Source organism: Notamacropus eugenii, chromosome 3 (genome assembly GCF_028372415.1).
Source record: "Notamacropus eugenii isolate mMacEug1 chromosome 3, mMacEug1.pri_v2, whole genome shotgun sequence".
NCBI lineage: Eukaryota > Metazoa > Chordata > Mammalia > Diprotodontia > Macropodidae > Notamacropus > Notamacropus eugenii.
Window position 1 is genome coordinate 423,515,267 of NC_092874.1, and position 23,364 is coordinate 423,538,630.

At 42.5% G+C, this 23,364-nt stretch overlaps 1 protein-coding gene across 5 annotated transcripts in view; it reads right to left on the reverse strand.

Moving 5' to 3' along the window:
* Positions 1-11,703: 11,703 nt before the first annotated feature.
* FBLN2 (fibulin 2) overlaps positions 11,704-23,364 on the reverse strand; it is a 206,272-nt gene continuing 194,611 nt past the window's right edge. For all 5 annotated transcript variants that reach the window (XM_072598243.1, XM_072598244.1, XM_072598242.1 and 2 more), the window contains 3 exons: positions 22,605-22,733; positions 19,409-19,532; positions 11,704-17,873 (listed from right to left, as the gene is read on the reverse strand). In XM_072598243.1, coding sequence (XP_072454344.1) covers positions 17,516-17,873; positions 19,409-19,532; positions 22,605-22,733 — 611 coding nt within the window. In that variant the 3' untranslated portion in view covers positions 11,704-17,515. The remainder of the gene's footprint in view (positions 17,874-19,408; positions 19,533-22,604; positions 22,734-23,364) is intronic.

Sequence of the window (23,364 nt, forward strand, 5' to 3'; positions counted from 1 at the left end):
CCTCCTCAATACCTCAAGCCTACTCCTAGAATCTTAAGAGGAGATATAGTGGTTTCCCTCTGGGACTCGGTCAGTTGGTGCCACTGGGGTTTGGGAGAGTAACTCCAGAGCCTGTGTTACACTGGAAAAGTCCTTCTTTATTGAGTGCTCTCAAAGAGATGGCCGTTTCCTCATCATCTCAGCTCTCAGCCTTGCCCCATGGACACCTTGCCTCTCTTGAGGCAAACCTCCTTCATTTTCAGATAGATCTAATTATTAATAAATTTTTCTGACTATGGATCCTAAATCCATCTCCCCATGCTTTCTACCCATCATCCTTATTCTGCTTTCTAAACTCATGCAGACTAAATCAAATCTGTCTTTTAGGTAGCAGCACTTCAGATATTTGAAAATATATAGGAACCTCTCAAGAGCATAGAGTTATTTTTGTCTTATATTTCTTCCCTACTCCCATCACACAAACGTACCCTAACATCAACCCAGGTGTCCTGACATAAAAACTTCATTCATGAATTCATACCCTGAGAGAAAATAAGTGATTAAGAAGCTTGTTATGTCTAAGATTAACTTTTTTTTGACAAATTATCAAAAATGGTTAATTTCATATAGGATATGAGTTTTGGGGAGAGAATGTTTAGCAAGAGGCCTTTCCCCCATAGCTGCTAATGCAAATTGCCTTCCAGCTGTATGTATATATATATATAGTCTATACAGTGACTCACAAGTTATCTCTCCCATTGGAATGTGAGCAGGGACTGTTTTTGCCATTCTTTGTATCTCCAGTACTTAGAACCATGCCTGGCACTTTGCTATCGCTGCAGTGCATCCTTCATTTTTGAAGAAGACTAGTGACATCATAGGTAGTCTTGACTTGTCCATGAGTTGAATTTAAGTGAGGCAGAGATACACAAAGTTATCAGCCTTACTCTCACTTCCTAAGATCATCAAAGTCCTGTGGCAGGACAAAAGCCAGGATGCCTGGCAATGGCTTGGGATGCAGTGGATGCCTTTGGTGGCTCCAACACTTGACCAGGCTCTAAGCATGCCATAGCATCTGCTTCAGCCGTCTTCATGGCCATTAGAACAAATTGTTCTTATCCTCCCATTCCACCAGGGAAAGTCTTCACTGGTTTGGGATAGATGGTTTGGGGCTGATCAGTTATCCTCAAGCTGGTTTAACACATCTGCTTGAGGTGGTCTTATGGGGTATGACCACTGTGCGGGCTACAGCTTCTCGGAGACACAGGTGAGAGTTGAGTGACAGGTAGACACAAAAATTGGATGAGCAGCGCTGAAAAGGGCTTGGCAGCCCTCATACTAGAGGTGCTAGTCCTCCCTGAACACCTCATCCACCACTTGGTGAGTGACTAATTTAATGACACTACCCATGGGACCATGGACAAGTCCCGTAACATTTCTGAGCTTCGGGAAACTCAGACTGTAAATTGCAGAGGGTTCATGATCCATGTAGAAGGAGTTCTCATGTCTAGGATAGCATATTGCTACCAGGCTGGTTGATTAAAGTCATGTATATCACAGCCATAATGTGCCTTGATTTTAGTGAAGCACTGGAGAAATGTTCTCATTCCATCCTCCCGGAAGCAGCGGAAATAGGCTAAGCAAGAGTATAGTGAAATGGCTGCTCCTTCCCTGTGTGGCTCACTCCTTTGTGTGAAGGTAGCTTTCTCTCCTGAAGTGAGCCCAAAGGCTCTCACCAAAAGACAAGGATTCTGACCACTAGGTGGTGCTAGTGTCCCATGACTTGGATTCTCCTTTCCATGCACGCCAAGGAAAGGCACCCAGGCTTTGCCTTCAGATCCTTGAAGGAATGTGGGGTGGATCCCACCACTGTTTCACCAAGCTTCCTTCCGCCCAAAAAGAAAAAAGGATGGGGGGAGGGGAACTTGGAGTATTGCACCAAATACCTATGGCAACCCTGCGTTCTAGATTTTCTAATTTCAAATATTCCCATTTACAAGTCATGGGAAAAACCCTTTATTGTACTGATCTGGGATTTAGAAAATGTGATTCTTCTGATTTCCCTGTTTCTTGAGAGAGTGAAATAAGTAAAATACCAATTTTGTTTTTTTGTTTTTGAAGAAAACACAAGCATATTTTCCTGCTCCTTTCCAAACCTCATTCAAGTCTGAATTCTGGCTTTGAAGGAGGCAGGTGGGCTGATATAATAGGGCATGGCTCTCCTCTCCTGTGAGTACAAACAATTTTGTTTCCTTTAAATAATACATAATGAATAGGACCCTGGGGTCCTATGTTTAGAGCTAGAAGAGACCTTAGAAGTCAGTCAATCCAACTCCTTCATTTTACAGATGAGGAACTGAGGAGGAGGCGTTAAGTGGTCACCCAGGTGGTAAATGTCCAAGGTGAAAATTAAAACCAGGTGAAATGATCACTCATGAATTTATCTAACGAGGCCAGATGGTTTTTTCCTCCACACTGGGTAAAGGTAGGCTAGCCTTTTATCTGTTCTAACAAATCACCCCCAAAGCTTCAAGGACCCCCATATTGTAGTTTCTGGAACTTGACCAAGTCTCCTTGCTTCCCACCCTTGGGCCACCAGCCTCTTGTCATTCTACAGCTCGTAATTTAGCCTCTTTCCATTGCTCCAGCTTGAAAAGTCCTTCTTTATTGAGTCTGCTCTCAAAGAGATGGCTGGTTCCTCATCATCTCAGCTCTCAGCCTTGCCCCATGGACACCTTGAGCCATCTGGCTCAAGACCTTCCCCAACACTGCTGTACAGCCAGTGGGCTGAGACTCTTGCAGGTGTGTGTGTGTGTGTGTGTGTGTGTGTGTGTGTGTGTGTGTGTGTGTGTGTGTGTGTGTGTGTGTGTGTGTGTGTGTGTGTGCGCGCGCGCTTGCTTTTCAGTGAGAGCATTTATATACAGCTTGGAAATTGGCCAGCACTTACAGATCAGGGCTTGATTTATTGTTTTGTGGATCATCCAGACTTAAGAAAGTAATGGAGAAAAATATTAATAGTACAGAATGAACTTAAAAACATGTCATGCATATGTTTTTCCCCCTCAGAGAGTTAGTTGTTAAACATTTACCAGTAATCAGTGAGAGCCAATTGTAAAAGGCAACATGTGTCCAACTCAAACAGAAACAGGGACCTCTAATCCACACATTTTGGGTCACATGCTGATTTCATTTTAAAATCTAATGCCAGCTATGTTTTGTTGTGTTTATATTGCATTTTTCTGTTTATATTGTATATTTCATTGTATTTTATTAATATTGTTATATATGTATATATACGTGTGTATATATAATATATATGTGTGTATACATTTGTGTATATATGTGTGTATATATACATATATATGTGTATATATAATATATACATGTGTGTATACATTTGTGTATATATACATATATGCTTTTCGATTACATCTTAATCTGATTCCCAGTGCTTGAGGGAATGTTGTGAGTCCTGTGCTGCCTAAGGTCACGTGTTTGAAGCCTCTGATGCAGTGGATTTGAAGTCTAAAAACCTGTGTTACTGCTTTGCTCCTGTGAACCTCACCAAATTACTTAGTTTCTTTGAGCCTCAGCTTCCTCATCTGTAAAATGGGAATAATAATACGAACTGATCAGCAAGCCACAGTCTACAGCCCAAGTTAGAGAGTTCAACTTTGTTCAGTTTAGGAGAAAGGTTGATAGAAGATTCCTTGATCTTGGACCTCTGTCCAGCCCCCTTGCAGATAGATTCTGCCCTACCCCAGTCTTCCAAAAGAAGCCTGATTTTTCCTTCCAGGTCTCCTCTGACTTCACTCACAGACCAGGCTAGCATGCTCCTCTCTCAAATCATTTCCTTGGCTTCCAAGGAAGCAAAGCCCCTTCTCTCCTAACTCTCAGGTTCAGAATAAGCTGTACCCCAGAACCAAGCATATCACAGATGCACCCTAACCTTCTCAGGAGCAAAATCCTGTCTGGGGCAGCTAGATGACTCAGTAGCTAGAGGGATGGATTTGAAGTTGGGAAACCCTCTGTTCCGATGTTGTGTGGCCCTGAGCAAGTCACACAGCAGCTGAGTCTAAGTTTCTTCATCTGTAATAATAATCACGGAGCAGCTGTAAGGATCAGATGAGATAGTATATGTAAATTACTTTGTGAATCTTAAAGTGCTGCATCAGTGATGGCTATTATTATTACATCCTCCCCACTTTTTTCTACCCTTTCCCTCACCCCCGCTGTCAACAATGTTCTAATCAGCTCTGCCTCCGATTCCTCCTGTCTCTTTGCTCCTTTTCACTAATTAATCACTAGACACGCTTCCCATCCTCCCTATGACACCACCTTTCAAACCTGTCTTTTATCCATCACTTACCCTTGCCTGTCAGTCTCTTGGCTCAGCTTGACCATCACATTCACTCACATACACAAATGCATGTATTTACACAGAATGCACAGAAGGGGTCCTCCTTTCTCCAGCAGAAAAAGAATTACAGAGCCTGTAAATGGGTAAATGGGGAACTTTGTATCTTTCCTCTCTCCCCTCTCCTTCATGAATCTATGCCCACAGTTCAACCAACATCTATTGAGCACCTACTGTTTGTGAGGTTCATATGCTAGAGGCTAAGGGGACCGAGAAGATGAATCAGACACATCCTATCTGTGAAACAAAGGAGTTTGATTAGATGTCTTGGGAAACAGCAGGGCCCTGGAGTCAGTGGATCTGGATTCAAGTCCTGCTGCTCATGCTACCTGTGACTCTGGGGAGGTTACTTAACTTCTGCGCTGCTAAGTTTCCTCATCTGTAACGTAAGGGGATTAGAGAGCTTCCAGCTCTCTCAATCAGCTTCCATCTCTGGTTCTAAATCAATGACTCTATGAGGTTAGTCACTAAACACTCCCTGACTTCAAGAAACCTCTAATTTAGTAGAAGAGACAAAACATCTGGGAAAGTAATTAGAAAAAAGTAGGGTACGGGGGATAGAGAGTGCATAGAGAGCCAGGTTTGGAGTAAAGAAGACTCATCTTCCAGAGTTCAAATCTGGCCTCAGACAGTTACTAGCTGTGTGACCCTGGGTGAGTCACTTCTAATTGCCTCAGTTTCCTCAACTGTAAAATGGGAATAGTAATAGCACCTACTTCCCAGGATCAAATGAGATAATATTTGTAAAGTGCTTAGCTCATAGTAGGTGTTTAATAAATGTTTATGGTTTGATTTCTTCAAGCACCTGAGTCATCTCCCATTCTCTTTTGCCTTTAACTTCTGTTTCTACCCTCAGAAGCCTCAGAGACCCTCAGTGCTCTGGTTGCTGCCATACTGAGGCCTCTAGTTCCATGGTTTATTGTGGATTCTGAATCCTCGTTCAGTGTAAGGACTAATGCAATGAGGGGTCTCTTTAACTGGGGTGCAGTCCCTATGGAAATGCCTGAAGCAACCAGAACGAGATAACGTACACAAACACTCAGATTTCTGCATAGAAAAAAACCCAGATAAACTCACCTAGTTATTGTTACTCATTCTTGGCTGGAGAACAGCAGGGAACCCCAAGACCAAGGAGGAGAGAACAGGGGGAGAAACTGGTCACTAGGAAGGGAGAACTTAAAGCCTCCAAGAAGAAACTTGGTCAGAGCTCCAAGGTCAGCATTAGTTGGGAATTTGAAATATGCCTGAGAACTGCAGGAAATCTACAACAATACAGGCTTTTTTCTCCATTCAAAAAGAGCTCCTGTCTCTATAACCTTTAAGAGTTTACAAAGTACTTTCTTCATAATAGTGTCAGAGAGATGGGGGAGCTGTTCAAGAACAGGAAAAGAAGGAAAAGAATTATATACTTATAAAGAACCTACTATGGGTCAGGCACCATACTAAACACTTTCTATAAATATTAATCTCATTTACCTTAGCAAGAAGTACTATGGAAATCTACATCCAGGCAACAGAAGGCCAAAGCTGGCCTATCAGAGCCCAAGGGTCGAGTTTACCTTCTAAGTGCAGAGGAGGTAAAGTGAGAGTGGACACAGAATGACCAGGAAATCCTCCTGCCTTGTTAATTTACGTATCCAAAGTGGACATATCAGAGTCAAGTCCACCTTCTAAGTGTAGAGGAGGTAAAGATGGTAGTGAGAGTGGACACTGAACGAAGTTCTCCTGCCTTGTTAATTTCCTTATCTGTTGGTTGCTGTCTCAGGGCACATGTTGCTGGCATTCTGCCTGAAGCCACCTTTCCTCCTCCCAACTCCTGTATGGTCTGGAACTCTCATTAGAAACTCATCTGCTACAACTGAGTCATTACAGAGCTTTTCACCTTTTATCTTTCCAACAGCTATATGTGTTGACTGACCTGACGTACAGATACATCTCAGGTTATCTCGGGCCACTGAGCCAGTTAACCTCCCTGGGCCTCAGCTACCTCTCCTGTAAAAGGAAGGGATTGTACTAGATGGTTTATAGGGTCCTTTGGACACCAGGTTCTACCGTCTCTCCTGAGCTCTTCACTTCCCATGCCACAATCCCCCTTTGCATACCCTACACCAGTTCTGAGCTATACCTCTTGCAGTGACTCCATCTGTGCACCGTGTTTCAGACTAGCTCCAGGGTTGTATCTTCAATTGTCCTCCAGCTGGGGCTCTGGCTATGTCTCAAAACATTAATGGAGCCTACATATTTTGGGAAACTACCTAATAAGAATATCTGAATTTTCCCCCAGCTGTGTGACTCAGGTGAAGTACACGTTGCTGCTGCCTGGTAGAACATGATCTCTTTCAAGGCAGGGACTATTTTGTCTTTGGGTCCTCAGTGCCTACCTAGCATAGTGCCTGGCACAGAGAAGGTGTTTAATAAATGTTGGTTGATTTATTGATTTAAGGGAGTGGTTCTAGGGATATCAGAATTCCTCAATTTTTGTGCAAATTAGAATGACAAGTCCTCTTTGAAGCTTGAAGGAGAGTAAGGGCAAATTAAGTGAGTCTTCAGGAAGAAATTTATGTAGCTCATTCCTCCACCAGAGCTGGTATAGCCTAAAAATGTTAATAATTTAATATGAATAAATTCATATATGACAGATCCATGGGAAGTGTCTTCTGGCCATTTGGAGCAGTTATCAGACAAACTGAAATCTTGTTTCCAGATTCCATTTAAGATGGTGGCACGAAAAGCTGTAGAAGAACCCAGTGCTTCTAGATACCAGAAAAGACCTAGAAAGGGCACCAGATCAGATAATGATCAAGAATTCCAAATAGAAAGTTCCAGAAACTTTTTTATCTAGCCTAGGACTGCCCAAAAAGAGAACCAGAGGCTTTGGGGGAACTGAAAAAGGGATTTTGCCAAGGAAGTCAGTAGAAGCTCATACTAGACACTTGCTAGCATATTGATCAGAGATATTCTGGGAGTATCTGCTCTCTTCCTGGGGCCTGGAAGTAAAGAGAAGGAGAAGTCTCAGAGTGCTCCAATGAGGAGCTATGGGGTGGGTGGTTTCAGAAATGTGTGGTGCTCTGCTTGTGGATTCAAGGTTGGAAGCCAGTCATTCTTGAAGCAAGACATCTCAGTGGGGCCAGAAGTCTGCAGCTCTGCCAGAAGGTACTCCAAAGGGCCAGGGGACCTGGAATGTGCCAGCTCTGTGAATGCAGACACATCAGGGGAGATGGAAGCCAGCATCATGAGACTGGGAAGCATCAGGAACAAACAGGGCTTGACTATCACATCCAAGAGTGTGGGAGGAGGGGAGCCTGGCTCTGGCACAAAGACCCAGATCAGGATTGAGACTAGAGATAAGAGTAAATAGAAGAAAACATTCAACACTATGAAGAAATATTGTGGCTCAAGAGAAACCAAGATATAAAGCCAGAAAAAGCAGCTAACTGCCAACAATCACAAGCAGAATCTCAGGACAAAAATGGCTCAGCCTCAAGAACTACAAGTTTAACCAGAAAAAGGAAACGAGAGATTTTGAACAATGAAAATATAAATGAAATGGAATGCTGGAGGAAAGAATTAGAAAGAGAATCATTAACTTGGAACAGAAAGTGGAAACCTCACTAGTAAGTTCCCTGGAAATTAGAACAAAGCAAACAGGACTTAATGAACCCATAAGAAAACAAGAACTATTAAACCAAAAAGCAAAAAAAAAAAATTATTAGAAATAGAAGATACTGTAAGATTACTATTACAAAAAAAAAAAAAACTGACCTGGAAGCAGGTTAAGGACTGATAAAATAAGAATCAGAAAACTATGATTAAAACAAAAACAATCTCCCCATCTTATATTTCAAGAAATCATAAATTAAAAAAAATGCTCAGATCTATTAGAATAAGATAACAGAGTAAAATGGAAAGAATTCATTGGTTAGCACCTGAAAAAATGATAATGTAAATTCTCAGACGTGTCATAGTTAAAATCTAGAGCTTCTAGGCCAAATGAAGGAAAACATGCTCCAAGTAGTCAGAAGAAAAACATTCAAATGCCAGAATATAAGAATAAAGTTCACATGAAACAATTACTCTAAAAGAGAATATAATACAATATTCAAAAAGACAAAGATAAAGGCTTATAAAGAGTAACAACTTATCCTACAAGACAAAGGAGAAAAATGAACCTTTAATGGAACATAGGTCTTCCAAGCATTCCTGATGAAAAGACCAGAGCTGAGTAGAGACTTTGAAATGCAAATACAGGAATCAAGAGAAATCTAAACAGATAACTGCATTTGGGCAATGAAGGGGAATCATACCATGGCAAAATGCTTATATTCTAATGGGGGAAATGAGAAGAATAAAGAAAGGAAAGATGTAGCTATGTAGGAAAACAAAGTCTTTCCTTCCAGAGTGCCAAAGAGCCTCTTCATGGACACTAACTTTCCCTGTTGAGCAAGAGAGCAAAGTAAAATGACATAAAAGTCTTCAGAAAATCAAGTTTACAAAGCTAGATAAGACCACAGAATCACAAATCTAGAGCGATCTGATCCAGCCCCCTCATTTTAGAGATGAGGAAACTGAGATACATAAAGGTTAAGTGACTTGTGCAAGGTCACACAGGTAGTCAGCACTGAAGGCAGAATTTGATCTTCTCTGCTTCCAGAATCACTGTTCTTTCTACCCACAATGCCATGTTGAGGAAGTGTTGTTATTTTTTAAAACCAGATCTGACTCCATTCCTGCATTCCTCTTCTCCTACTCTCCCCATCTTCTCTTTCCTTCTCAGATCACAAGAAATCAGGGAGAGAAAGTTACATAAAATCAGAATTCTATCCACTGGCCTCTCAGTTGGAGTAGAATGGATTATTTAGAAGTTCTTGGTGATCCTATGATCAGGAGTGCTCAATGTCTCCATTCTGTTAATAGCCAGCAACCTGGCAGGCACAGAATTTTCATTGCTTGTTGAGGCCAGAGTAGCTAAGGGAATCTGAGGACCTCTGTAGCCAGGCAGGGCCTGCAGGCAGTGGAGTATAAGGGCTGTCGTACCAGAAGATCTGCAGTTTGGGCCCATTACTGAACTAGGAAAACCTCATGGAGAAAGAATAGAGGGATGAGGAATGAAGGCCATCCCTTAGTCCGTGGGTTGTTAGTCAAAGCTCTTATAGAGACTCCAGGAAGTGAAAGGGGACACTAGTTGGGATTTGGCTTTAGTTGGAACCTGGGACTTCCGAGAATAGGAAGCATATCTGGCTAGGATTTCCCCTCCCTGTCTAAGCCTTTGTATCTACCAATAGATACACCTGGAAAGCTCACCCCAGGTCTAGGAAATCTGAGACTCGAGTTTCACTTAGGACTCTGGGTCATTGGATGACTGTTCTCTACTACTCAGGTGTTCTGTAAAACATACAGCTTCAGAGAAGAAAGTGATATTAGGCACTAATTTGTGTGATTTCATCAAGGGTGTACACATATTCTTTTATCCAAGTCCTCCTCTGGTGGCTCATACTGGTCTAGAGGTGACTATGACTTTTCAAAGACTATGATCAAAGAACACAACCTCTGATGGGCTCTACCAATGTGTAAAGACTTAAGAGATGGTGCCAGTATATTCTGCCTATTTGCCTAGGACCAACCTGGCTAAGCTCACAGAGTTTCATCACCAGGGGTTTGACCACAAGGCAACTATGTTTTTTTTTTCCCACTCACCAAGGTGGAGGGGGTCATAATATGCACCATCAGTCAAGACTGATGGTTCTTTGGACATTCTTACCCATGTCATATGATTGAGAGAGAGTGAAGGGCCCCTGCCTTCCATGTCCTTCCTGATAGATCATGAGATCTAACCCCCATGGAGCTCTATCTCCTCTATCTCATGTGTAAAACCGCCTGGATGTAAACCATTCCTGGAATGCTGGAGACTGCTGGCTCTCCTGATCTGTGCTGCCAACTCCCTAGGGGAAAGGGCCATGTGTCCTAGATGGGATGAAATGCCATGCCTAGCCTGGTATCATGCACAAATGTAGTAACCAGTTTACTTTACATGAAGCTTCCTAACTCTTCCCAACTTACTGATGATCAAAACAGTTTGGAGGAACTCCTGAATTGGCATCAAAGGCTCTGAGTTCAAATCCTTGCTCTGCTATTACCCCCATGTGTCTTTGGGCAGGTCACTTAATTTCTTTGGGTCTCATTTTTCTCATCTGTAAAAGTTGGGGGTGGAATAAATGAGCTCTAAAGTCCTTCTAACACTAACTCTATCATACTATGAGATCTGTTCTTTTCCTTTGGCCAGAGAAGCAGAAGAGCTGTATTTTTTGTGTGCATCAACCACAAATGCCTTTCATCTGTGAGCCAACGTAACCTTATAGCATCGCAAAATCTTAACTCTTGGAATGAAGTGGACCTGAAGTCAGGAGGATATGGGTTCAAATCCTGCTTCAGATATGTATTAATTGTGGTCAAGTCACTTAACATCTTCATCTGCAAAATGGAGGAAGGGTTAGGCTTGATGGCCACTAAGGTCTTTCCAGCTCTATCTCTGATCTCATTGACCCTCCTACCACCATGCAGTGATCTCTTCTATATAAGCAATCTCACGATTATCTAGCCTCTTCTTGAAGAGGCTGTAATAAGGAACTCACTTCTGTCCAAGATAGCTTACTCCATTATTGGACACCTCTAGCTGTTTTAAAGACCCATCTGAGTCTCATGGGCTCAGCAGAAGAGATGTGTGATCAGGACTGTGTTAAAGGAAGGATATTGGTAGAATGGAATATGTCTCAAGGTGGGAATGAAGGGAAGTAGACTCCAAATAGTTTTATGTGGGATCATTTGAAGTAAGTTAGGATGTTTAACCCATAGTAGAGAAGACTGGGAGATCAAATTTGGAACAAGAGAGCTGTTTTCACATATCTGGAAAGGCATTAGAGCCGGTCTATTTGGTAGAACTAGAACCAAGGGTGCATATTGGACTGAAGAGAGTCCACCTCTCCCCTTGGGAGACAGAAAGGTTTCCTCATCATTATTACAGCTGCCCCAAAGGGCCAATGGCTGTTTGTCAGGGAGTTTGTAAATGGGATTTCTATATATTGAATGTCAGATTCTGACATTGCAATCAGCTCTAAATCTGTGGACCAATGAACTTCTAGGCTTCTAAAGCAGAACCCATGATAGTTTTCTGCCTCTGTCCTCCTCAGTATAGACACTAAGCCCACCCTGTTCCCAGTGTCTTCCAAATCTTCCCAGGCCTGTCGGATGATTAAATCTTAAGGTGCAGAAGGGTGACCTCAGAATGGCACAGAAAACCACAACCTCAGGAATGCCCTGGTGGTAGCATTTATTGAGAAACAACATACAAGACAGGATTTACAAAAGCCTTTAGGTTTCTAGGAGTTTGCAGGGGATAGGGGAGGGGCTTAGTTGCATTGCCCCTTGGGTTAATAATATCATGGAAAAAGCAGGCTTGAGAATATGAAACCAGTCTGAGCTCTCTCCCAGGGCAAGAGACCCTGGAAGCATCCTCACTTGAGAAGGAGAGGTTATAGTTGATTGAAAAGAAGACTATTCTAGTTAACCAGGAGAGTCTGGGAAGTGAGACTTTGCCAAAGAGAGATTAGTTGCCCAGGTGCTTTGGCAGACATCCTTTCCCTTTAGCAAGGTCCTGGTGATCTCTCTTCAAAGCAGTGTCCAAATCAGAGAACCCATAGTTTCTGCAATTGTAGTCATTTGGTTTTTCCAAGGGGTTTCTTGCAAGGCCATTTCTTCCACTTGATTTTTCCATCCCCCATAGCAGAGGGATGACAAGGCAGGGCTCAGAACTCCTGCAGGATCATATTACCACAGGGTGTCCAAGTGACAAAGCACTGACTTGTCCATTGATTCTCCAGTGGAGCAGATTTGCTGAAGTGCTGGAGGCCAGGCCACTCAATCATCCCATAATGCTGATGGAAATTTTTCTCAAGTACAGTGATTCCAGATGGATATGAGGAGGGCCTCTGGTATTCCATGTAGGAAGGGAAGAAAGGCCAGAACTAGAAAGGGGAATTTGGCTCACACTGCTCTGGCTGCCTCTTTAAGCAGCTGATTCTTCACAGCCAAATGTACATAAACAACAAGAGCGTGTTTTAGAACTCTGGCACTGTGGCCACCAATTGTTGCATATTTCTGGAGATCTTAGGGAAGGCAACATGGCAAGATACAAAGACTGCTGGGTTTGGAGCCAGAAGACCTGGGTTTGAATTTTAGCTTTGCCACTTACTATCTGGGTGATCTTGGAAACGATTAACCTATTAACCAATTAAATTAACCTCTTTGGACTGGTAATGAACAAAATTCTAGACTTGGAGTCAAGAAGACATGAATTCAAATTTTCCTCAGACATGTATTGTGTGACCCTATGCAGGCTATTTAGCCCCTCAACCTCAGTTTTCTTGTCTGTAAAATGGGGATAATACCAGCACCTACCACATGGAACTGTTGTAAGGTTTCAGTGAGACAGCATGTGTTTTATAAACCTTAAAGCCATTTATATGATAGCTATAATTGTGATCTGTAAAGTGAGAAGTTTGGTCTAGAAAATTTTGACCTCTTAATTCCCTTTCAGCTTTAAATCTGATGCTAAAATACTCCCAGGAAGTACTCCTACTCTGAGAATGTTAGAGTGACTTTGGATTCATACCTGAGGCTGAACATAACTTTTTCAGGCCCAGGAGGAAAGCCATTGTGATTTTTTATGTGCTCCAGTTCAGGGGAATCCCCAAATAAGACACCCAAATGTGAAATTTTTGTATCTATTTGTATTGTATGGCTCATCTCCTGCGGCTTATCACCAGTGGTGGAAGCATTGGAGGGCAGCATCTGATGGCTGGTTCTCTTTCCCTGTAGGTGTTATCTACAGTGTGATCTCCACCATACAAATATGGATGATAATGGTCAGATACATGGGCGGATGTGTCTAATTACAGTACTTGTCTACTCACACCCAAGATCTTGTAGAATTGATGAGACATCTGCACCATTACATTGCCTTCCAATGCCCTTTAAGACAGTGAGAATGAACTTCATGTCTGACACCTAGCTTTCCCCAGCCCTGCCACTGAGGATACCTAGCACAGTGAGGAAGCCTGTGGCTGATAGGCCTGAAATAGTAGCCTCAGATGCTTGCCTCTTCGTCTTCCTTCCTGGGCCCCCCTCAGCTACAAGGTGTGACTCCTTTTCTTCTTTCATAGAGAACCAAAGAAAAGTCTAGTTTATGAGGAAATGTTGAGACAATACAACAAAGGGAAGTTTCCTGTAGAATTCTGTACTGAGGCTCTACTACTTACTACCTGCACAATCTTGATCTAACTTTCCTGAGTTTCAGTTTCCTCAACTATTAAATGACAATGCTGGATTTGATGGTCTCTGAGGTCCTTTCTAAGTATACAATCTCCAGGAAATAAATCTTCAATTTTAATTCCTAAGGTTCTTCTCAAGAACATGAGGCTCCATCCTTTCAACTGTGCTGTTCTAAAACATCAGTTGCCTGTACAGAGTGATTTAAATGCATTATATCACTGGAGCTTCGCATCAATTCTGTGAGGGAGGTACCACGGGTATTACCCTCCCCCCCCCTTTTTACTGATGAAGAAACAGAGGATCACAGAGATTCAATGACTTTTCGTAGGATCATACATTCAGAGTTGAAAGGAAAAATAAAACAGAGACTACTGCTTTAAGCCCCTCATTTTATAGAGGAGGGAATGGGTACAAGGAAGTGAAGTGACTTGTCTCGTGCCACATGGTTAGTAAGCATCCAAGAAGGGTCTTGAATTCAGGTCTTTCTTACTCCAAGTCTGATATCCTGTCAACTATACCATTTTACTAGTCAATAGGAGAAGAAATATTTGAATTCAGGTCCTCCTAACTCTATCCAACATACAATAATAATGTATATATGTGTGTTTACACACATAGATGTATATGTTCACATATCTGTATATGTGTTTGTGTATTTGTATACATACATGATTTAGAGTTAGAAGACCTGGTTTCAAATCTCAACTCTACTACCTGTGTGCCTTTGGTCAAGACACTCATATCTCTGACCCTCAGTTTCCTTCTCTGTGAAATAAGGGGATTAGATTAGATCTCTAAGGGTTTTTCCAGCTAATTCCCATTATCCTATGATTCTGTATGAATATATATGCATATATGTAAATAAGTCATTTAGTGTTACTGAACTTAAATGTATAGAGGTCTAGTTACATGCACATAGGTATTTATGTGCAAGTAAGTATATTGAACATATATAAACACATAGAACTAGAAAGCTGGAAGATATCTCTAAAGCATCTCTGCAACATCCCTGACCAGAGACCTCAGCATCTGCTTAAAGGCCTCCCTTGATGGAGAAATCCTCAAGGCAGCCCACTCCGTGTTTTACAAAGTTCTGTTAGAAATCTGTTCTTGCTGTTGGCTTTCTACCTCTAGGGCATGAATGACATAGTATAATATCTTAGAGTTGCTGGTGGTGGTGTCTAATCATTCTAGTAGACTGTAAAGTTCCCTGGGGTAGGAATGGTGGCTTGTCTAGACCTTATAATTCCCCTAGTACCTCTCACAGTACTCTGCTCATACTAGGAGCTAATAAATGTCCGTTACAAATACTCTATGGAATGTCATTTTCTTGAGTGCAGGGACTGTCTCCCCTTTTGTCTTTGTAGCCCCAGTGCATTTGTTTTTGTCTTGACCTCAGATTTCATCAGCATGGGTGATTCCTATTATGGAAACTTTCTCTGCTACCATCTATTTTGTAGGTACCTAACTATTTACACATTGTTTACTCCCATTAGAATTAGTGAGCTTCTTGAAGGCAGGGCCTGTTTTTGCTTTGTTTTTATCCACACTGCTTAGAACCATAGTAAGGACTTAATCAATGCTTATTCACTGGTTGGTTGAGGCAGATCTATAACTGGCAACTTGCCTCAAGCCCAGAGATTGTCTGGGGGCATTGAGAGCCTGTTATTTGCCCCTGCTCACACAGCTAGTTTGAGTCAGAGGCAGGATATGAACCCAGGTCTTCTTGACTTCATGTATTCTGTGCGGTGCTGACTCTTTCTTCTGGCCCTTAGTTCCTCTTTTGTGAAATGGGGCCTAGATGACCTCTAAAGTCCCATCCAGCCCAAGTCTATAAGCCTATAACTTTACATAGAATATATGCTTAACGAATGTTGAATTGGATCAAACTCATTGTTTCACATTGTTATATTGATCTGATATCCATTTCCCTCCAACTTCTACCTAGTGATCTCAGTTCTATTCCCTGGAGCCATGGAGAATAAGTCTAATCTTCTATGCATATATATAGAGGAATATATACTTGCATATATAGTGATCTATACAAAGGTATGTGTGTAAAAGCATGTTACTTATCTATCAACTTTATAAATAATTTTCATTTATCTCAATTTGAGGTCAAAATATCCCCAGCTATCTATTCCATTTTCTAACACATCATCCTTACCTCTTTTCCCTCTTCTCCTTCTTCCTCCTTCATCTTCCAGAACTTTGTTGGAGATGATCCCCATCTCCTCCAGTCTTCTATCATACATGGTGACAGAACCATGCTGCCTGGGACTTGGGCCATAGTCCATGTAGGACAATACAACTGGACATCTGTTAGTCTGGGGCTGGATTGATCTTCCTGTCTAGGTGACAGGCCTAAAGTAATAAATTCCAGTGAAAGTCCTAGTGGGGACAGACTTGGAATCCTTATGTCCTCAAGCATCAAGGCCCAACATCTAAAGAGAATACAGGTTTATAGACCATTCCCCATGATCAGGGTCCTAGGGAAACCTACCTGGGGAAGAGAGGCTGAAGCTGGTCATTTACTTTGGGTACACTACCTGATTCCAGTTATGCAAATCCTGGTTCTTTTAGGTCTTGATTGTATATGGCATTAGAATATAGACTCCCTGAGTATTTTTTTTTTTTGGTCTTTGTATTCCTAGTGCCTTGCAGTGCTTTGCACATATTAAGTGCTTAATATATTCTTGTTGGACTGGGCCAATAATGGATTCTGTGACGTGTGCAAGTGTCTATAATAAAGAACTTAGAAAATTCATGGCTTTTGCTTCTGCTTACAACACTGTTGTCAGAGCTAATCATTCATTTAAATGAGGCTTTAAGGTGTTGATCAGAGGAGTTAACACATACGTTCAGGTGTTGATAAAAATCTGGCTCCATGGTATAAAATGGAAGATTTGTGAAAATAAAATATACTTATCAAATTCAGATAGTTTCAACAACTAAGGATGTAATCAAGACTCATTTAAAAAACAATTTAGTTTGGAGAGTAGACTATAAACAGAATCACAATTCATTTAATCAGCTATTTCTTTCACTCTGTATATGGAATTATAAGAGGGAAATTAGAAGCCAACTAGTCCAACTTCCTTCTAACAGCACAAAACCCCACTATAACAGTCATAGTAAATGAGTCATTTCACATGTATTTGAACACTTATAGTGACAGGGATCTCACCACCTAACTGGGTAGTCTATTGATTTTTGGACAACACTAGTCATTAGGAAGTTCTTTCTCAGGTTGAGCTGAGAAATCTTGTAATTTCTACCCATTGGTGACAGTTCACCTACTAGGGGTGAAGAATAACTTCTCCCTTTCCCACATGGTAACCCTTGTAAAAAAAAAAAGGCCCTAAACCTTCTCTTCTCTAGGTTAAGCATCCCCAGGTTCTTCAAATGTCCCTCATACAAAATGGCCAGATGTCCCTCATACCACCCTTGTGACCCTCTTTTGGACATACCCAAGTTTGTCAACAAAATGATGCTCTTTGCTATCAATTTCTGTCCATTGCTTTCTCTGCTAAAGGTGCTCCTGAAGAACAGAGTTTCATGGATATGGACTTTTCCTCTAGCAAACTTCAAGGGGAAAACTCAACAAATTAGAGAAGAAACGAATAGTAAAAATTAAGTTAATTTACAAAATAATAATATGCGATTTCAAGCAACAATAGAAAACTAACAAAGATGCCGGATAGAGTGAAAGCCGCTTCCCCAGGACTAGTTAGGCTTTGGTAGAATGATTAAGGAGCAGAGCACGGCCAGGTCCAGTGTCCGCCCCTGCCTGCCTCAGAAAGCATGGGCCGTGATGAAGATGTAGATTTTGGCCAGGAAGGTGGTGTAGGTCCCCTGGCGCCAGAGTTTCATTTCAACATCTAGAAGGAAGTCTTGCGGTTCCTTGACTGGCCTCTGAATGAAGACGACCCCCGTGTAGGGATTTATCTTCTGAGCGCTAAAGTAATTTTCCTCATTTCCCTTTGTGATGGTCAAAATGATGTTGTCCCCAGTATAGGCTGGGGAGGGGCCGATGCGGAAAATGTGAGCGGGCACCACGATGTTGGTTTGGAAATTGAGCTGGTAGTAGGTGATCCTCACTGGGGTGCTCTGGCAATCCAGGAAGTTGAAGCAGCTGGTCCGTTCACATCTCCTACAAATGACAGAGTGGGAAATGGAGGAAGAGCAGGAAGAAGAGGGTGATGGCAATGCCAAAGCTAGGACGGATTACACCATTTTAAATCAAGGATTCGGAGCTGAGAGGGAACTCAGAGGTCATCTAGTCTGTGTTCCTCCCGTTTTATAGATGAGAAAACTGAGACCTGGAGAGGTTAAATGACTTACCTAAAGTCATATCAGAGCCAGGATTTTAAACCAGGTGGTCTTGATTTTAGAATCAGTGTTCTTTTCACTGTGTAACAATGTCTCCTTTCTAGAGTGTTTAATCACTTTGGGAGGGAGGTAGGTAGAGGCAGCTAGACGGCTCAGTGGATAGAGTATGGGGCCTGGAATTAGGGAGACCTGAATTCAAATCTGGTCTCAGACACTTACTAGCAAGTCACTTAACCCTGTTTGACTCAGTTTCCTCATCTGTAAAGTGAGTTGGAGGAAGTCATGGCAAACCACTCCAATATCTTTGCCAAGGAAACCCCAAATGGTATCCAGAAGAGTCAGACATGATTGAACAACAATGAAGCTGCATTAACCTGGGCAAGTCACTTGACCTTCCTCATCTGTAAAATGGGCCTAACAGCACCTATATTCCAGGGTGATTGTAAGGAACAAATGAGATAATATTTGTAAAGCAGTTAACACAGTGCCTGGCACATAGTAGGTACTATGTAAATGTTAGCTATCGCTATCATCATCATCATCATCTCATCATGCTCGTTTTATAGATGAGGAAACTGAAGCTCAAAGGGCAAGTGCCAGCTAGCAGGTGGAGGATGAACTCAGGTACCTAGATGCCAACTACCCCTCTTTCCTGTGAGTCTCAGCTCTTCACCATAAAATGGGGATGAGAAGAATAGCAGCTCCCTCACAGGCTGCTTTAATGTTCGAATGAGATAACGTAAGGAAAATGTTTTACGAGCCTTTCAGTGCTACATGGACGCCAGCTGCTGCTCTGGTCTCCTACCACTTCTTCATTCCAAGGCTTGTCCCAGAAAGCCCAGCTCCCAGGGCAGACATTAGCAATACGTGGCAATCCCTTCTTTCCATCCCACCCTTACTTACTCCACCTTCTACGTCCCCCACTCTGGCCCTTGACTGGGAGCCAGCTAGGTAACCATCCCTTGTGACCTCTGCTCTCATAGCATCCCCTCTAATACACAATACACGATAAACAAGACTCAATGTTGGCAGTGAGGCCCCAGGTAGAGAGAGTCCCATGGCAGCTACAGTGAAAAAAGTTAGGGCAGTACTGCTGGGCACTTTTGAAAGAAAAGAAAGCCATAGACCTTCTCTTTACATAGTAAGGCCCTGTCCCATCCTATAGGAAACTCAGCACCAAGTGGTCACTTTTGAAAAATTGTCCCTTTTGCCCAACGTTGTTTAAAACAGTGGCTAGAGAGTGGCCGGCATGATTAAACAGTTTCCACTTGGATCAGAGGATACGCTTCACATTCCTCTGAATGGAGAGAGGAGGTATGTTTCCAAGTCTCCCTGGAGGAGGGCAAGGGGACTTACATGTCCGAGACTTTTCTGTAGTTCGGTGGACACTCAAACAACAGGCATCGAAAACTCCCTTGGATGTTGTAACAAGTCTCCGCCGCTGAGCAGTTGTGAGTGCCGAGAGTGCATTCATCCAGGTCTGCCAGAAAACACAAAGAGAAGAAGATGGATGGCCCATTAGAATTGAGAACATCTGAGAGCTCAGACCTATAAATGGTGACCAGATCCAAACATGAGCAGTGACCAGAAAAAATATTACACACAGGTAGATACACAAATGCACCAATTTTCTTTGGAGGTCATCAAAGAAGGCAAAATGTTATTCTGCAATTTTCCCCTACTCCCCTTTTGGACCAGATCTGATATTTTCATCAGTGTGCACAGCTCCCTGTACGATTGCAGATTGGAAATTCATCCTTAAAAGCATAACCTGAGAGAGTTGCCTGGGGGTGTTTAGAGGGTAAGGGATTTGTCCATTATCGCTAGTATGTGTCAGGGGTTATCCTTAAACTTAGGTCTTCCTGACTTTGTCTACTCTGCTTGTCACTATACATGGAATCAAATAGAGCCTCAACATTCTTGGCACAGGGAACAGAAGGCAAGACTCTTTAATACCACCATTAAAGAAAACTCTTACAAGCCAATATCAAGGGTGGAGAAACCAAGGATTTAGCACTTGGATTTTATGAGTGATTTGCAAGTTGTAGATAGACCATCAGGCTGTTAGACTGCAATTCAATTTCAGCTGAGTATCATAAATTTAAACACACACTGGCTACTCTCAGGCCACACCGACCTTTCCCATTATTCCTGGAGTTAAGGGTGCAATGATTTACTTAGTGCAAAGACTTTTGCAAGGTTTCACTGTCCAGTCTGGGATCCAGCTTCCAGCCCAGTGTGAGACAATGGTTATGGATATCAGTTAATATTTATCAGGTGGTTGGTCCATCTACCCATATCTCCGTGATCTGACCCATATCATAGGCTTCCAAAGGGTCGATAGGAAGGGCCAAAGAAGGAATGTTCATTTAATTGGTTCTATATGGTGACACACAGAGCATCTTGTTCTCACATTGCTGCTTACATAAGAGCTGCTGAGTTATGTTGTTCACTTGAGCACTGAAGGGCATTCACATCCATCTTCTAACCCAACAATTGTGTGAGGCACTCTTACATTTATTTGCTGTGTGACCACAAGTAAGTCACTTACTTTGTCTCAGCCTCTGTTTCCTCATCTGTTAAAAGGAGAATACTGAACCCTTGATGGCTTTATAGCTTTCAGGCAGAAGTTTATAATAATACCTCCAAAACCTTCTCCCTGGTGCTAAAGAAATGGACTTCGAAAACTTTAAAGTACATATGTATGTCAGGCATCATTGTTACTATCAACCCCATTTCATAGATGAGGAAACAGACTCAGAAATAAGACCTTAACCAAGTCTCCTCACATCTCTCAGCTTCAGTCTCTTCATCTATAAACTAAGAATAACAACAACAGGGCCAGCATGTATCCATATGGCTCTTTGAAATTTGCATAGTGCTTTAATATGTATCATCTCATGTGTTGTAGCTAGCAAATGGAAGGTGTTTGGGGCAGGCAGCAGGACTTGAACCCAAACCTCTGACACCCAAGCCTAATCAGGTTTCTTTCCACTTATACCATGCTTAGCTTTGGGGGCCATTCTTACATGACTTATACATCCAAAGGGGCTTTGCTGGGTACAAGTCATGCAAGCATGGTCCCCCAAGGCTAAGCACAGTACAAGTGGAAAGAAACCTGATTAGATTTGGGCATCAAAGGATTAGGTTCAAGCCCCAGTTCCTGCTCAAACACCTTCCATTAAGGGCTAACACAAGGACAGCTGGGGCCACACTGATCCTCTGCTTACCTGGGGGACACTTGGACCACTTACCTGTAGCAGATAAATTCCATTATCATCCTCAGCAAGTGGAAAGTTCCAACCCAAGCGATTATTGTGACCTCTTTCCCTCCCACTGCAGAACTATTATAGTCCCAGGTAGAGCAGGAATAGCAGAAGGAAATTAGTTCTTTGAAAGAAAGAGCTCATTTCTCTGGAAATGCCATTAGTAACATAAGGGGAAGGCAGAAGAGGAGATGAGGGCATGGGTAGAGCAGGGTTTCAAGAGATGGCTGCTTTGGCTCTTCTCTGAGGTTTTGCAAAGGCTCACAGGGAGTATCCATCTCTGTGATGGAAAGGATGCTGCCAACAGTGCTGAGCTAATAGGCCCAGTCCTTCAACATTCCTGACAGGCTTCCTCTGCATCTCCCATGAAGTTAAGAAGGTCAAAGGCAAAAGCTTTAGGTGGTACTGCAAAGAATGCACCCTGACAGAGGAAGAGGGAGTGAAGAGGGGGATGGCAGCTGCAGCAAGATGAGAAAATTAGGACTAGGATTATCTCCCTCTTCTCAGGCTTGTGGAACTTTAATTGGGAAGGAGACTTGGAAATCACCTCCTCATTAAAGAGGAAACTGGGGTTGAGAGGTTTAATTACTTGCCCCCTCCCCCAACACAACTCCTTCCTCTATTCCTTTAGGGGTGAGGTGGTTTCTGTGACTCACATTAATGAACCCACAACACCAGGAATCTAACTCACACCTGTTTCTCTCTATGAGTCTGAGCCTCAGACGTGTTCCCCTAGCCTTTGGACCACTTGTGGAAATCACCCATCAGCTAACAAGACTTTGAGAGAAGATATAATAATTCCACTGATGAAACAGAGACGTTGGCATATTTGGATTGAAATCCAGTGATGTTCATAATGAACTTAACCCAGACACTTGAAATATTCCCAGAGCTTCACTCTGGGAAGTTGCTTGGTGGAGAGCTTTGTACTGCCTGGATCATTTGGAGTTGGTAGCCTGGTGAGGTCCCCTCACATAGGGTATTCACAAACAGGTCTGAGCACAGGAGAGTCAGAACTCACAGATTCCACAGAATAGGAAAGATGAACACAGCTGTCTGTTTTGATCCAAGCCCACACCACCCCCTTTGCCATTCTTCAAAAATCATGTCTCTACCTCTTCCTTCTCCTATTTACCTGGCAGTGACTGGCACACGTAGAGTCACAGGGGAAAGAATTAAATGAAGAACTACCTTTGTTCACAACAGGACTGGTAAAGTGCCCTCTGCCTGCTAGGGACCCCCATCTCCTCTCCCTGGAAAGGGAAGTATTCCAGTCTCTTACTTACCTCTGCAGGTCCGGCCATTGGCCATCATGGTGTAGCCCTGCTCAGGACAGGCACATTGGTAACTGCCAGGGACATTGAGGCAACGGAAGGTACAGAGGATGCCAGCACTTTGGGTGCATTCATCAATGTCTGAGGAAAAGAGTAAAAGCTACATTCAGCAGGGAGTTTGAGGAGTCATTGATAGAGGTATCTTCCCTCAGGGAATCACCATAGCACCCCACCCCAGGATACCATTCCATACGTCTCTGAGCCCAATGCCCAAAACCACAGCTAGTTATTGTTAATTTTAATATTTTATTGTTTATTTTCAATAATTTATAATAATTAATGATAACAACTAGTACTTATATATGACTTTAAGATTTGCAAAACTCTTTATTGATAATATTATCTCATTTGATATTCATAATAACCCTGGGAAGAAGGTATATTATCCCCATCTTACAGATAAGAAAACTGAGGTTAAGGGACCTGCCCAACATCACGTAGCTAGTGAGTATCTAAGGCTACATTTGAACTCAGATCCTCCTGACACCAGACCCAGCACTTTATCCACTGCACCACCTAGCTACCTGAAATCTGGCCCTACTACTTTACTTTCTAATCTCATTTCATCTTTCCAACATCCTTGAAGAATAGAAGGGACATGTGTGTGTGTGCACGTGTGTGTGTGTGTGTGTGTGCGTGTGTGTGTGTGTAGATGAATGATCACCTGTTGGGTGAGTAAGGAAAGGGATGTACCAGATGACTCTAGGGAGCC